Consider the following 16,767-nt stretch of genomic DNA (forward strand, 5'->3'; position numbering starts at 1 on the left):
GAAGTGTTTTGAAAATTAGTAATTATTAATTAATTTGCCCCGAGTGCACTATTCACTCTATTTGAATTCCGACTTGATATTCTTGATTTACATGCCATATAGCTTTACATATATTTAATTTAGAATATTCAGTGAGGTTTTGAAACCTTTCATTTAATTAATTTCCTTATTTAAGATTTAATTCTCATGGTGATATACAACTTGGAATTAAATTGTGGCATGCTAGAAAATTAAGCTTTGGTGGGGTTGTTCACATATATTAAATTAGAATTAATTGCATGAGAATTGCAACCTTTATTTTATATTTAACTTTAGTGAAAGTTTAATTTACATAGGTGTAACTTGCATGAAATAAGCTTGTAATGTGATATTACATTAGTCCTTGGCATGTTCTCTAAGATATGTTAAATTGAGAGCATTGGGTTAAGTTTGAAATTCTAGTGATTTTAATTAAAAGAATTAATTAAAATCTATTTTGTGGTCCCATTAGCTTAATTAAGGTTTTAACTTGATGTTTGTATTGGCCATGACTTGTTTACTAGTATATACTAATTTGGGACTATTTGAAGTTGTTTTAGAACCTTGGGATTTAAATTACCATGATTTAATTAAAGTTCTACTTTGTTATTCTAACAACCTGATTGAGTTTTAGAATGGATATAAGTGATGACCTTGCCATGTCCTTTAACATGTGTTAAATTGAGGTTAATTGGAATTGAATCAGAAATCTATAGAATTTAATTGTGTTTATCTATTTAAATTCTATCAATTTGCTCTATGATCTAGTTGTGTTTTAGGAGTGGTTTCTATATTCAAATCATGGACTTAGACTTGTTGTATATTCATTTGGTTATGTTTTGAACATTGGAAAACATTGTTGCTATGTTTGTATTCATGAGAATATATTTTCCTTATTGAATATATTGTTGCCTGGTGTAATGATTTACACACTTCGTGTTTAATATCTTTCATGCATAACGTGTAACGAATCGCACACTGAAGATTCGACATTCATCATATCATATTAGTTGTGGATTTAGAGCATGTATTATATAGGTTTCCAAATTTGGTTGTGCTTAGTAGATAGTTGACTATCTTGCATATTCCTGTTGATATATGCGTTGTTACACAACTTGTTGATTTTGGAAACTTGGGAATGTCGTTGTTTGACAATAGCTAAGACGTGGTTCTAGTACGGGGGATAGTCCCTCTATATATAGTCTAGTGCGCACATAGGGAGGTTACCCATGGGCTAGTAACCCTAAAGTAACTATGTTGTTGGTCTGACCTGGCGTGACGTCCGAGTATCCACTTTGTTTGATTTCGCATTTCATTTTCAAGTTGATAACTAGATGATGTTGTAACTTGTTGTTTCTTAATTGTCATTCCATTTTAAGTTACAGGATGTTAACTTTGCAAAATTGTGCTTTATGCGTTGTGTTGGAAGTTTCAATGTTGGTTAAATTGCATCGATATTGAAAATCGTGTTTTGACGTTCTAATAAAGCTTAGGATTGATCCTATTGATTCATTTATAACTTAGACGTTAGGTGGCATGACCCACTTCTGTTGTTTTCGTGCTTTAGATTTTAAGCTGATAGCTTTAAGAAATTGTATTTTGTTGCCTTGTATAATATGCTTTTATGTGGTTAGATTGCATTGAAGTTGTAAATTGCGTTTTGATTGTTCAGCATGGCCTAGGATGATTCCTTAGACTTATTTAGAACATAGACGTTAGGTGACATGATCACTTTAGTTGTTTTTGTATTCGAGATTGCAAGTTAATACCTTTAAGAACCTATATTTTGTTGCTTTGTATAACGTGCTTCCATATTGTTTAAATGGCATAGATGATGTGATTTGTGCTAGAAACACTCTAAGGTAGCTTAGGATGCTCCCTAAGTCTCATTTCGATATAGACATTAGGTGGCATGAAACCCTTTAACATGTTTCACCTTAAGGTGATAAATTTGTAAAATGTTAGGTCGATGCATGCACATCTCCTACGAGTAGCTTTATGTTACTCACCCCTACGATACTGGGGCATATTTCAGGTACGAAGACTTGGTTTGTGAAGCCTAGCATTCCTTGGATGTCGTGTATCTTTCAAGTTTCCATTTCATGTAAATGTTAGCATGAAATGTCATTTTTTAGACTTATATGTCAAAATATGTATATTTGATTTCATGTATGTAATGTGTACATAAGTGCAGTCCTTTCAATGTATTTGACATGTATGAGATGAGGCCGGAGGCCCATGACATGTGTATTGTATTCTATACAACTTTTTAACTTCATGAAATATTATGAAAACTTTGAAAAATCGCAAGTCATTGCTTCACCATGGTTGCATCGGGTGTGGGAATTCCATTTTCATTCTTTCATAGGGTCTTATTAATCTTGTGTGAAGTGTGGCCAAGGGCCAAACGGTATTTTGACTCCATTTTACATTTTTGGATTCCATGTTTTCCATTCCAAGTCCATTTTTGCCTTTTTGCCCGTTGGGGGGTCAGATTTTGCATCGGCTATATTTTTAAGCCATGGACCATTGTAGCGCATCTAAATAGGTAAGTTACGTTTTTGTGCATAGTCGTTTCCGGGAAAAACCTCATCGTTTGTGTTTTGAGCCTCCTACTATTTCATTTTGCATTTTTGTTGCATATTCTGATCTAGGGGTATTCTAAACTTTTCACGGTGGTTTTATTTTCTTCTTTCAACATAGTTGAATAGAAAACATGATTTTAGGGGGGGTTTCTTTTTCGTGTTTTTCCAGAAAATGTCATCTTGGCATCAGAAATCGCTTACGAAGTTCAGCTTTCAGTTTACTATTTAGCAGCTTTTTCGACCCTCTAGACCAGATTTCTTGGGAGGGCATTTTGGGCATTTTACATTGCGTTTTGTTTTAATTCTCTCGCGAATCATGTAGAAAACTCAATTTTGTAGGGGGTTTCTTCTTTGTGTTTTTGCAAAAAAATTCATTTAGTCCTCCAAATTCAGCCTCTGTTCTGATTTTCTTTAAAAAAAAAAGCACATAGCAGCTTTTGGGCTGCTGGCAGCCGTGTGTGCGCCCAGCGCGTGCGCAGCGTGCATGGGCGTGTGCATGGGCGCGCATGGGGGGCTGTCATGGCCCCTCGTTAGGCAGTCGCGATGTCAAATCTTCTTTTGGGCTTTTCTCCTTCGTCCGGGCTCCGATTCAAGTGAATTTTTTTTTTAACTTAATTAATTTTTCGTCGTCTATCCAATGGTGTGCTCAGTTACACCCAGATATTTCTAAATAATTACCAGTTTGCCCTTATAGCTTTAAGTGTCCGTTTTCGGCATCATGTCGTTTCTCCTTTGTCCAGACTCCAAATCATGTGATTCTTGAGTCCATCTTGATTAGTTTTTTGTAGTCCTTCCAGCGGTGTGCTCGGTGGCACCCGAATCTACAATTTTCAGAAATGACTATTTTACCCCTGGGGGCTTATTTGTCATATTTTCAATCTTTTGATTCCGCATCAGTTCTTGTTGAGTTCCACGACCTCATGGAAGGTCACTTTGACTTTTTAGAGTCTTGTTTTCTATTTTCGCTTCCGCATTCGGATCCGTTATCGGATCATCCTTACGGTTCATCATAGGACACGTTGGCCTAAAAACCAGGGTCATCATAATAAAGGAAAACATTGCCTCCCCCATTTACACATGTGAGGGGGAACAAATCGTTCAGGAGGAGATGGACATAATTGGTGAGCAACAACATGTATCTCTAAATGATGACGACGCATGGGATATACATATTAGTGGACTATTTAAGATGATGTATGGATTTGATATGGCCAGCAAGGAAGAGAGATTATTTATGGATCAAAAGGCCGTTCAGAACAATGTTGTTTCCACCAGTGTTCCTGTAAGATCTTTACTTTTTATTTGCTTTGATTTAGTTATTTATTAGCTATTATGTGATTATTATTGTATATTTAAGCTTGCATTGTGATTATTATTGTATATTTGTTGTAGTAACTTAAAAAATAGTTTATATTATTCCAATTTTTAAATAATAGCAGAAAATAGAAACGTAAGAGTAATGACATTATATCATAACGAAATCTTCTGTCAAAATCCTATAATCATGACAGGTCCTTAACATTGTAACAATTTATTTAGGATATTTTTGACTAGGTACTTCTTATTATAAGATTATTTAACCTATAAGCATCAGCAGAAGGCATAGTAGCCCATTTGTTATTTAGTAATTTGAGTCAGAATAGAAGCTTTTTTATTCAAACCTGCTGTTTTTCATATAAATTCCTAAATCCCTCTAATCATAACTCAGGTATTAGTCTCAACAATCCTGGTGTGACATTTCCCGTACATGAAAGATTAATTGAATCCCCTCCCAACGAACCCCTTCCCAACATAGAATTTGAGCGAAGTGGTACACCATCCCAATATGCAATTGCAATATCAAACTCTGAAGTTGCTGAAAATATTGAAAAGTGTGGAAGAGGCACTAGGATATTAAAGCCCGAACCATATTCCTTTTCCTTTTGGGCCATTGAAGATGGTAAAAATATTAGGCTCAAAAAAGACCAGAGGAAATTTTTAAGTTATGTTGCAGCTACTGGCCATGAAGATTAGTAAGTGTTAAAAATTATTTTGACACTTCTAGTTTCATTTTATTATTTTAAATTATTATTATTATTTTTTTTTGGACAGCATAAATTATCTTATATGTTTAAAAAAAATTTGCAACTTGTCATTCATGTTATCAGTGAAATATTGGTGGTGATGTATGGCCAAGACCTGTTTCGATGTGATATGGTAACTTTGTTCGAATCCAACCTTGTTTCTAGCCCGGTGAGTAGATTTGTTTGAATATTTTTGTTTTAACCTCCATGACAGGTTTATAGTTTAAACAATTTCAACAACTAATATTTATTGTTTTATTATATTAGGTTATAAATTTTTGGGAAAATTATTTGAATAATACCCAAGGAGAATGTGGCAAAAAATTCATTCTGAATAGCAGTGCTATACAATTGATGGATAACATCAGAGTAGTGCTGTTGAAATCAGCTAAAAAATGCAAGGTTATCCTAAGCAAGGTGTGGGAAGATTACAACAGAATCTTTAAAACTGATCCGGCTGTCTTTACCAGTAGAGATTTGGTTAGTGGTTTTGTTTGTATTATTTTATATTGAGTGAGAAAACCCCATTTTTATTTGAATTCCTTAACTGTATGTTCACCTTGATGCAGTTATGTTTTCCTTCATGCATAAAAAGTCACTGGTTTTTGTTGGTCGTAAACCATCCGGAGAAGACGATTGATTACATTTGTTCAAAAAGAACACCCCACGTATATAAGCAATATGTCTTATGTGTGGTAAACACCTAGTCATATTTGATTTAGATTTATCATTTATTTATAGTTATATAATATATTTACCAAATGCATATGTTTGCACAACAGAAAGAGCTCTTGGAGGTTGCTTGTGGCAAAGAGTGGTCAAAAAACTTAGTGAGGATCCCTCTGAAAATCCCGAAACAAACTGATGCGTATGTATAGTAAATTACACAAGAAGTAGAAATTTAAATATTTATAAAGTATTTACAGCATCTTACTATTATTACCTAAGTAGATATTTTTAATTTTATGAAAATATTAGGACATCTTGTGGCATATTCGTAATGAAGTTCATGGAATTATGGGATGGCAAAAAATTATCCAAGAAGTTAAAAGTAAGTTTAATGTAATATATTTTTTGACCACCTAAATGTAAGAACATTAAACAAATAATGATACCAATTTAATTAATGATGCAGAAAAAGCCAGAGTTAATGCGTTCGGAGTTTCTGCTGAAACTGTTAGATAATTCACTGAATGAAAGACGAACAAAATTGTACAAAATGGCACTTGCATAATTTGACAGAGTTAGTTGCCTTGCAGTCCAGAATATTTCCTACTTTTAACTTATTGCGTGCTGATAACTTTTTCTTCCTGTTTGTGAGCATTTAAATAGTTCTGTTCCTAACATTTTCAGGTTTTCATGCTCGGGCGACTCCTGTGTTCTTGTACTAATTGGTCTTATTTATAGTTGTGTATTTGGCAACTGTGAACTTTAATTTTTGCTGTGTTGGATATATATTGAAGGAAGCGCGACATGTTGCTTTGTGTAATGGAGATGTTACCAACGATGTATTTATTTAGTAGTTTTGAATTTTTATTTTGTTTTTTTGCTGGATATCTTTTGAATGAAGCTTTTATCTTATTTGGCTTATATTATACATGTAGCAATTTGTAATGAATATGGGACATATTGCTTTGTGTAGTGGAGATGTTACCAATGATAAGCACTACAAATTTTTTTGTGCTGGATGTCGTATGAATTAAAAGTGACTCTTGCTTGACATATCAGATGAGATGATACCATGCTCTATTTTTTACTATATTACACATCATTCATCTAAATTTCATTAATATTGAGTACAAAAGTATTCTGAATACAAATATTTTGACATGGTCGCATAATACGCAAATTAACCTTACATCACCTAAAGTTTACGTAAAGCAAATAGAGGATACTAGAAAAGCTAAAACACACATAAAAAGTGTTACCCTAACTAGTAGCTTCACAAATTCATGTGTTGCTTCAATTACTCTTACACTTAATGCAAGCTGTCCAGTTTCAGATTTAATTTTATCAACATCTTCCACCAAATTATTGTACCCTGTCATTCCTTCATCCAATGGTAGGTGGTGTGGTTGAGTTACCATTTCAGTGATATTGGATGAAATGGGGTAGTACCACTACCAAAAACTGTATACTTTTTATGGATGATGACATACATAATAGAGCTCCCCTATGTTCTTTCCTTTCTCTGTAATTCCAACATCTGCTTTTTCTCCACACCCATAATATTTAATTGCATACCTTAGGTCTCTAAACTTAGCAAAAGTAACCTGAAAAGGTATTCAAATGCATAGAGAAAAATATATAACCATATATAACAAATATGTATAAATAATGGACGAAAACAATGAATTAGGCATGTCTTTTGTTGCAATAGAGACTTGCACTTACAGTTCTTAGATGAGCACCACTTTTGGTTGATGAAGCCATGGAAGACACATATATATAGAAGACTGAGGAATAAAGAAGTTGGTATGTAAAACAATATAAAATTTGTACCTATGTATAAGGGATTTTGACGTACAAGTGTTTTCAACGGTAACAAAGTTTAAAAACGGTCATAATGGCAGTATATATATATATATGTGTGTGTATGTGTGTGTGTGTGTGTGCAGTATATATATATAGGTGAAACATTATTCTACCTATGAGTAACATCCTAAATTATACATTACATGTATCACATGTGTTACTTTACAACATCCCAACTAATAAGTAACACATTTTCAAAGCAATTACTTTCAAAAAGGCTTCGAATTTTAGCATCCCGAATTGAAGGAAATATTTGTCAAATGAATTTTCTATTATAAATCCCATATGTATACAAGTATTTATAAGACCATATTTTTATGTGTGTACCTACTTACATAGTGATTAATTTAAACAATCAGATATAATAAGATTGTCAATAATACATATCTGAGACTAAATTAAATGTTCAACACTACGCACATAAAAACTATAAAAATTTAAAACTACACCATACTTACCAATTACTTTTTGGAACGAGACCTTGGTGGTGGAATTTCGAAGTCATCATCCCCGAAGTCCAAATAATATGATAAATCTGAATCCAATTTAAAGTCTGGGTCATTCAAAATATTTTCAAACTCTTCATCCGGATCCTCATATGTCTTCATCGCGTTTGTCAATTTGTTTATTTTACGCCATCTAACATATAATTGATCGATCTCACGTTTTAGTTGAATAATGATGGATTCCATATTTGAAGTATTTGACTGTTGCATTTCAAGATGACGTGCTCTAGGAATTGACACTCCTAGTTGTCTGCACTTTGCCACAATCACACTCCTCGCATATGTTAAGTCTTTATACCTCTTACACTACTCAGGTTGAATTTCAAGTTGAGATTGCTCTCCATTTTGAGACTCGACTGCAGGAATTACAGGTACTGCCTCACCTTGTGTTTCTGACACTTCATTGTGGATGTGGTTGTTCCATCGTTGCAAGGCCGCAACAGCATCTGCATGACTATGCTGTGCATAATACTTGGCATCAGGTTACCCTCGCATTTGTGCTTTTGTTTCTGCCAACTTCTTGTAGATACCAACATTCCAGCCAACAAATACAACATAGTAGAGACGCCCAGCTATTGTTTAAACAATGTGTGAGATCTTCAAAATAAGATGGAAATGAATAATATTTGAAGAACTTTATACACACTTATTTATGTCTTTTTCATTTGTTTTTACTTTACTTACCAACCCATTTCACATGTCTTAAGTGAAAGTACTGATGCAAGGAAGTAGTTACTGTTAAGTTTTGGCCAAATTTACTTTTACAAAATTTACGTTTAACTAGTGATGTATGAATTATCATAGTGATTGAGAATATTTATGATTGTAAAATGTTGGGATGAAAGGTAGGAAAATGTTGGGATTCACAGTAGGCAAATGTTGGGAAGCACCTAAAGAAAATGTTGGGATGCATAGTAATAAAATGTTGGGAAGAACCTAAGGAAAATGTTGGGATGCGCTTTAGGAAATTTTGTTGATGCGTATCCCAAATTATTATATTATTAACAGTTGTGATATAATGAAAATGGATCATATTTGAAGACCTTCATACACACCTAACTGAAAGTACTGTTGCAATGAACTAGTTAGTGTGATGCTATGATCAAATTAACTTTTAAAGAATCTAGTGTCAGTATACTGAGAGTGCCGAAAGTTTACTCTGCCACTTATCAACAATACATCTGTCTGTCCCAGTTGCAAAACATTGATTTACACAATTCAGTTTGACTAGTGATGTATGTAATTATCACAGTGGATGAGAGAATATTTATTAGTACAAAACATTGAATTAAGTATGAACATCAGAACTAAAGACTTGATTTTAGTATATAGTCAGTCAACCGAAAGTTTAGTCCGCTACTTATTCTATTTAATGCAACAATACATCTGTCCCAGTTGATGAGGATAATTTGGGATACAACTTAGTAAAATGTTGGGATGCAGCTAAGTTTTTGTGTTGGGATGCACAGTAGGAAAATGTTAGGATTCATTATACGAAATTATTGGAATGCATCCCAGGAATATTTTGGGATGCTACTAAGGACAAAGTTGGGATGCACTTTAGGATATTTTGGTGACGTGTGTCCCAAATTATTATGTGATTAACAGTTGTGATATGATGAAAATGGATCATATTTGAAGACCTTCATACACACCTATATATTGTTTATGAATTTATTTTTACGCTTCTTACCAACCCCCTAACTGAAAGTACTGCTGTAATGAACTAGTTAGTGTGAAGCTGTGATCGAATTAACTTTTAGAGAATCTAGTTTAAGTACTGATTTAACTATAAACATCAGACTTCCATGTCAGTATATTGAGAGTGCCGAAAGTTTACTCTGCCACTTATTAACAATACATCTGTCTGTCCCAACTGCAAAACATTGATTTACATAATTTAGTTTGACTAGTGATGTATGTAATTATCATAGTGGGTGAGAGAATATTTATTAGTACAAAACATTGAATTAAGTATGAACATCAAAACTAAAGATTTGATTTCAGTATATAGTCAGTCAGCCAAAAGTTTAGTCTGCCACTTATTTTATTTAATGTAACAATACATCTGTCCCAGCTGGTGAGGATAATTTGGAATACAACTTAGAAAAATGTTGGGATATAGCTAAGTTTTTGTGTTGGGACGCATAGTAGGAAAATTTTGGATTCATCATACGAAATTATTGGAATGCATACCATGAATATTTTGGGATGCTACTAAGGACAAAGTTGGGATGCACTTTAGGAAATTTTGGTGATGTGTGTCCCAAATAATTATGTGATTAACAGTTGTGATATGATGAAAATGGATCATATTTGAAGACCTTCATACACACCTATGTATTGCTTATGAATTTGTTTTTATGTTTCTTACCAACCCCCTAACTGAAAGTACTGCTGCAATGAACTAGTTAGTGTGAAGTTGTGATCAAATTAACTTTCAGAGAATCTAGTTTAAGTATTGATTAAACTATGAACATCAGACTTCCATGTCCATATACTGAGAGCGCCGAAAGTTTACTCTGCCACTTATCAACAATACATCTGTCTGTCCCAGCTGCAAAACATTGATTTACACAATTCAGTTTGACTAATGATGTATGTAATTATCATAGTGGGTGAGAGGATATTTATTACTACAAAACATTGAATTAAGTATGAACATTAAAACTAAAGACTTGATTTCAGTATATAGTCAGTCAGCCGAAAGTTTAGTCCGCTACTTATTCCATTTAATGCAACAATACATCTGTCCCAGCTGGTGAGGATAATTTGGGATACAACTTAAGAAAATGTTGGGATACAGCTAAGTTTTTGTGTTGGGATGCACAGTAGGAAAATGTTGGGATTCATCATACGAAATTATTGGGATCCAAATATGAAAAATGTTGGGATGCTAGTAAGGACAAACTTGGTATGCAGTTTAGTAAATTTTGGTGACGTGGGTCCCAAATTATTATATGATTAATAATATCCTATACTAGTTGTGATAGGTTATGTACAAAAACTTATATCCCACAGTACAACTGCACACATTTAATGTTATGTGGAAACCTAAGATGTATCATGTCATAAACAAGGGAACAAAACCAAGTAACCATAATTATAACATTACAAAGTAAACATATACTGAAGTAAGTACATAAGGTCCATGCAAAGAGCTATAAGTTCTCGAAACAGAACTACGCAATTTAGTATAAATCTTCCACATTTGGACCTAAGTTGCAAAAGTAAACTACAAAAGGTAGTAGAAAGGTTTGACAGAGGGACCTAAGTTCCCAAAAGAAACTACAAAAGGTTTGACTAGACCAAGTCTCCTTATCCTTCAAAAAGAATAGGAGCTGGATGAGGAACTTGAATCGGCAACAGGAACAACCTCGGTGACATTAGAGTCGTCGCCTACCCTCTAAAGGTGGCACACATGTCTATGTAACACCCTCAAGTGGATCTTCATCTGACCCATTTCTTCCTTAAAGTTGCCCACTTCTGCATTCAGGTTGTCCACTTCTGTAATAAGGTTGCCCACTTCTACAGTAAGGTTGTCTAAACGCATAACCAATTGCGACCTTGTTGAAGGAGGATGAGGGAAAACTGGTGGATGGGAAATCTGAGCAGGAGGGGGGTGGTTGCCCCACGCTTCTCTTCCCCCTCTTCTTTTGTTGGTTGAGTTTTCTGAGAACATGTTTGATAATTTGGTTGTGGGAAAATTGAGTAAAGTATGTCAACTTTTATAATGATGAAACTTCTGATGTTGGTGGTTGTTGATATGACTTGCAATTAGTGATATAATTGTGATCTCTTTATGGGATGTTATAGAACCATTGTGATAGTGGTTGAGATGTTTTAATCCCATTATGTACACAAAAGTTTTGCAAAACTATACATTTACTTGTGATATAATGTGATAAATGAGGATGGAATATTATAACGTATTAGTGGATTGACTGATATTAAATGCATGTTTAGAGGCATACATTCAAGTGTAAATTTAAGTCCAAGTAATTGTCTTGCCTCACGGTAGTTGAACATATTAAGAATGATATAAAGTCATATATGTCAATAATATAACTCACAAATCTCAATATAATTGTGCAAAGATATACTACATCTGTTCCAAATTAGTAGTCCATTATCTCATTTTATATGTTCCAAATTAGTTGTCCACTTTGAAAAGTGAAAGCAAAAAAACCAATAATTTACCATAATTGTCAAATGCATATATCCACAAATACATAAAATAATCTTTTACAACAATTGGCAAATAATAGAAATATAAATTCTTCCAGTGTAACTCAACTATGCTAACCTACCAAACTAGGAAGCATATTCAGAGTTCATCCATACAACCCAAATCCCATCCTTCTTTTGGAGGTACTACCAACGCCAAAATGCACTTAACTATGCCAGAGGAATTCATTCAAAAATTCATAAAAGCAAAAGCTCCCTCCTTTGTTATCTTGCTACAGATACCACAGTCATTCGTTAGCCCAATTAGAGATGTATGTAATTTAAAATTATCTTTTCGATACAATAGCAGAGAATTAGACAAAGTGGACATGGATAAAGTAAAATACATAAACATTGCTTACTCATTATTTGAACAATTGTTGTTGAATTGGACGACTAATCTCTGTGTTTGGCAGCTGCGACATTTCTGTGAAAGTCGATTGCCCGAGGTTGGGAGAAGGTGTCTTTATTTATGACCATGGAAAGAAATTTAAATTGTTAGATAAAATAAGAAATAACTCATAACAGATAATAATATTGATTTGGTTGACAATTTTTTTTAAAATGGATACCATTTGACTTCCCAAATTAGCAGTGCACGATTCGTCATACGAAGAAGGAGTACTAAATAGTTCAGATGAAAACAAGCGTGAATCACCGATATAACTCTGTAACATTTTATAGTGTTCATCAGAAATTATGGGAATTAAATTTAGAAAGCGTGTTCCACTAATAGAATGCAATTGATTTAACATAATTACCTGGTTACTTAATGGAGTAATGGGTTGCGAAAAATGAATACCGGGGCTGTACAGAGGTTGGAAAGCCTGTCTATTGTGCATTATAGGTGGTGGTGGCATATAACATTGATGATGTACACATTCAGTTGGATTTTCATTGCCCTTCAGCAAATATTGTGTACTTCTGTTAGGTTACAGTAAACTTGTAAACAAAATTAACCAATTGCACAAATGTCACGAAAATAAAGTGTTGGATATGATATAGTTGTAACAATACTAACATGGACTAATAGATATGTCTGACTACAACTGCCACCTGCCACTCTGGAGACCATGCTATCATTCGCTTTCTAAAACACAATAAAATTGTGAATTTATTCGATTCAGTGCACAACCAGAACGATAATTAAATCCACAACATCAATGTAAAACAAGGACCACAATTATGTAAGTACAATTTGAAAAGTAATGTAAAAACTTTTGGTAAATATCTCAACTATTCGTTTCATACACTTGGTCTTCTTCTTGGTATTTTTCTCAGTCGAAGATTTGCGCCTACGCATTTGTCCTTTGGATATATCTTTCGTCTTGACGTCCATGGGGATTATTCCAGCGTTTGTTATCTCCCCATTATTCTGTTTTTTACCACCCTTTCTAGTGCCAGCCAAAGTACGAGTACAACTTCTTTGGGCAGATTTTTTCCATTCAATTGTTTTTACTAATAAATCATTGTATCCCTCGTTGTCTTTCGATGCAATGGAAGATATTTCGGTCAGAATATGATAAAGGGTCTTGTGTCGTCGCCTTACCTCAAGTTTAGGATCCATCAACACTTCACGACCAAGAATCTCATCCAAGTTCCCATCTCTGGCTTTTCTAGTCCACCTTCTTAATATATATCGAGAAGACAATTCAGTGATGTTCATACAATCCTTAAGGATTTTTAAAATATGACTGCACAAAAATCCATTCATTTCAAAATTACCACATAAACAAGATAATTCATCCTCAATTGTTCTAGTCATAGAACGTTACATCCCATTATGACTGGTAACTTTATAAACACGTTGTCCATTGTTATCCATGTCACTGCAACTATTAACATTATCATTGACACAAGCTGTTAAAAACTCCTCCTAAAAAAGCTGAAATATAACTTTTGTGTACATCTTTCCCGCTTTAAGTAACATGTCACACTTTGTTTTAACTTGCGGAAGCCTCTGTAGCAAACCATACTCGTCTTCATACTCCTTGTAACGCTTATCCGACAACAGCCTATCAAAATGAGTGAAGATATCGGGAAGAATGAGTTGCCTCGATAAGTACTCCTTCAAGCGAGCATTGAAACTTTCACTCAATTGTGTAATGCGCATTCCCGCACACCACGTATATTTAATGAATGCCATAACCCATCTATGTCTCAAGCTAAACAAGTGGTCAAGCCATGTGTTACCAATAAGATTAACACCCTTAGCATTGAATCCCATTCTGACATAAATTGTTCATCCTCCTCAATTTCAAACATTAATTTAGATATCACATTCTTAATGCGTTCATCACATTTAAACAAGAACCTAACATGCTTTTGTGCATTTTGCATTGCATGCCACTTACATAGATGATGTTTTGTACCAAGCATGACCTAAAACATAAAATCATGTTTGAGTCAGGACATTCAAAATAAACCCTAAACCCTAAATTCTAATATTCCAAAATAGTGTAATATTTTCAAACTCCAACTTTGTTCTAACAACATGTATAGGCATTAAATGCATTTAAATTTAATCAAACCTAACAACCAATTTATAGCTATAGTAGGAAAACACATATAAAATATATATTTTATTCTTATTTTATCATATTATTGGTTGTTTCTAATTTCTCCAACTACTGAAAAATACATTTAATTATAGAGGCTTATTAAAATCATTAATCATTTATACCACATGTTTCATGTACTTCCTCAAATAATCATTATGTGTACATAAATGCTTCAACCATAATCACAGTAATGGATATGTTAGAATAATAAACATTTTTTCATATACTGATTGAGGTTACCATTTTATTCTTCACTTCATTGTATCAATTAGGCATTACAGGTATTTTCAGTAAATGAAAAGGAGTGAAGATCTTAATTCAATTTACCTGCATCAAAGCCTTCGTCATTGCTGCATCTTGATCAGTCAGAATTGTCTTTGGTGTTTTTTCGGACATCGCTTTCAGAAAAGTATCAAATAACCACACAAAAGAATTTGCCGTCTCATCATATACATAAGGGTTGCTCCAAATACAGTCGTCTCCCGGTGTTAATTGACACCCAAAAACAATGCAAAGGGACAGTTGCCATGTACAAGTTTGTACGTAGTGTCGAAAGTTACAACATCTCCAAAATAGCCATAATAAGTTATCATTTTAGAATCTGCCCATAATATATTGGTTATCATCTATTCAGCATCTAACTGTAAGGCATAGAAAAATAAAGGATCATCACATGCATGACTGACAAAATAATTGGTGAGCCATGCTGCCTCACCATATTGAAACTCATTTTGTTTGCGGGTCCTTATATAATTTTGTTGGTCCAATTTAATGTATCCAATTGATTCTTTACAACCAGCTTGCCTTGTCATTAACTCATATGAATTACGAGTTGCAATTCCTGAATCTGAAGCCAAATCCACCTCAATGGCCTGGACACTAGAAATACATCTCTGTGATGGCATTATGTGGGTGCATTCATCAATTATCAAGGGATGGTTGTGACTATCTACAAAATTATCAACTAAGTACTTTCCCTTTGCTTCATCATATTTAATATGCATTCGTGCACCACAACCAGTTCTTGTTTCAGCTCGCGGAGTCTTTGTATGTTTGTCCCTTCTATCCTTCTTCCTAACACCCTCCTTGCAACAAGTAAACAACCTCATTAAAAGTTTCCCAGTTTTACGGCCATTAGTAAAATACTGCTTCCGGATGCTAAATCCAACTCTACCCCCATATGCATTATAAAAATCGTATGCCTCTTGTTCCGTATCAAACTCCATCTTAAACCTTGGTTTCTATTATTTCACTTGGCCTCTATAACTGGAGCATTTGTTGTGTCTTCAATATCTATCATTTCATCTTCCATTGAAAGGAGTAAAATTTTGAACCTACAACATAATTCAAGTAACATAATGTGTCACCGATAAAATTTAAACTAAATCCAATCTTCTTACTAACTTGTTGCAGGTATATAATGGAAAATAGAAAAGATAATGGAAGAACTTAAATTTAAAATATAGGAACACCAATTACCACTTAAAAGTTGCACATCCCAACTTAGTTTGGTCATATATTACCAATAAACTGCATAAAACATCTCTTCCAAAAATATAACATTTATAACTATACAATACAAAAATGGGAAGAACTGATTTGAATTGAATAATCCCTATAAGTATATGAAGAGCACGTCCCAATAGGTTAATGTGAATAATCCCCATGTCTAAGACAACAACATCCCAACTATGTTCTAACATGCCTCACCAATGAAATATATGCAAAATCATTTTTGTTTTTGTCTTTTTAAACTTCATTTTAACATATGAATTGATACACGTATCTCTTAAAATAAAATATAACATTTATAATTATACAACGCAAAAAAATAAAAAAAATGATTTGAATTGACTAATCCCAAAAAGTGTATGAAGTGGACGTCCCAACATGACAGTCTGGATAATCCCCATCTCTAAGACTACCACATCCCATCTCAACTCTAACATGCCTAAGTGATGAAATATAAACACCCCCCCCCCCCCCCCCCCCTGGCCCCCCGTTTTTTTTTTATACTTCATTTCAACATATGAAATGATATACGTATCTCTTCAAAATAAAATCTGACATGTATAATTATGCAATGCAAAAAACGGAAAAATTAATTTAAATTCAATAATCCCAAAAAGTGCATGAAGTGGACGTCCCAACATATTAATGTGAATAATTCCTATCTTTAAGATTACCACATCCCAACTCTATCCTAACATGCCTGAGCAATGAAATATATACAAAATAATTTATTTATTTTTAATTCATATCAACATATGAA

The 16,767-nt window shown here is 33.7% G+C and overlaps 1 protein-coding gene across 1 annotated transcript; it reads right to left on the reverse strand.

Moving 5' to 3' along the window:
- Positions 1–15,121: 15,121 nt before the first annotated feature.
- LOC132313827 (protein FAR1-RELATED SEQUENCE 5-like) lies at positions 15,122–15,721 on the reverse strand. Its single transcript, XM_059812770.1, has one exon. It carries the CDS (start codon positions 15,719–15,721, stop codon positions 15,122–15,124), a length of 600 nt encoding a protein of 199 aa, XP_059668753.1.
- Between the last annotated feature and the right edge of the window lie 1,046 nt (positions 15,722–16,767).

The sequence above is a fragment of the Cornus florida genome, unplaced genomic scaffold (genome assembly GCF_030987335.1).
Source record: "Cornus florida cultivar Cherokee Brave unplaced genomic scaffold, ASM3098733v1 CherokeeBrave_3.0.0_Hap2_Chr06, whole genome shotgun sequence".
Classification (NCBI taxonomy): Eukaryota; Viridiplantae; Streptophyta; class Magnoliopsida; order Cornales; family Cornaceae; genus Cornus; species Cornus florida.

Bases quoted from the DNA above. Each gene is read 5' to 3' on its own strand.
- LOC132313827 (XM_059812770.1), bottom strand. From the start codon at position 15,721: ATGGAGTTTGATACGGAACAAGAGGCATACGATTTTTATAATGCATAT.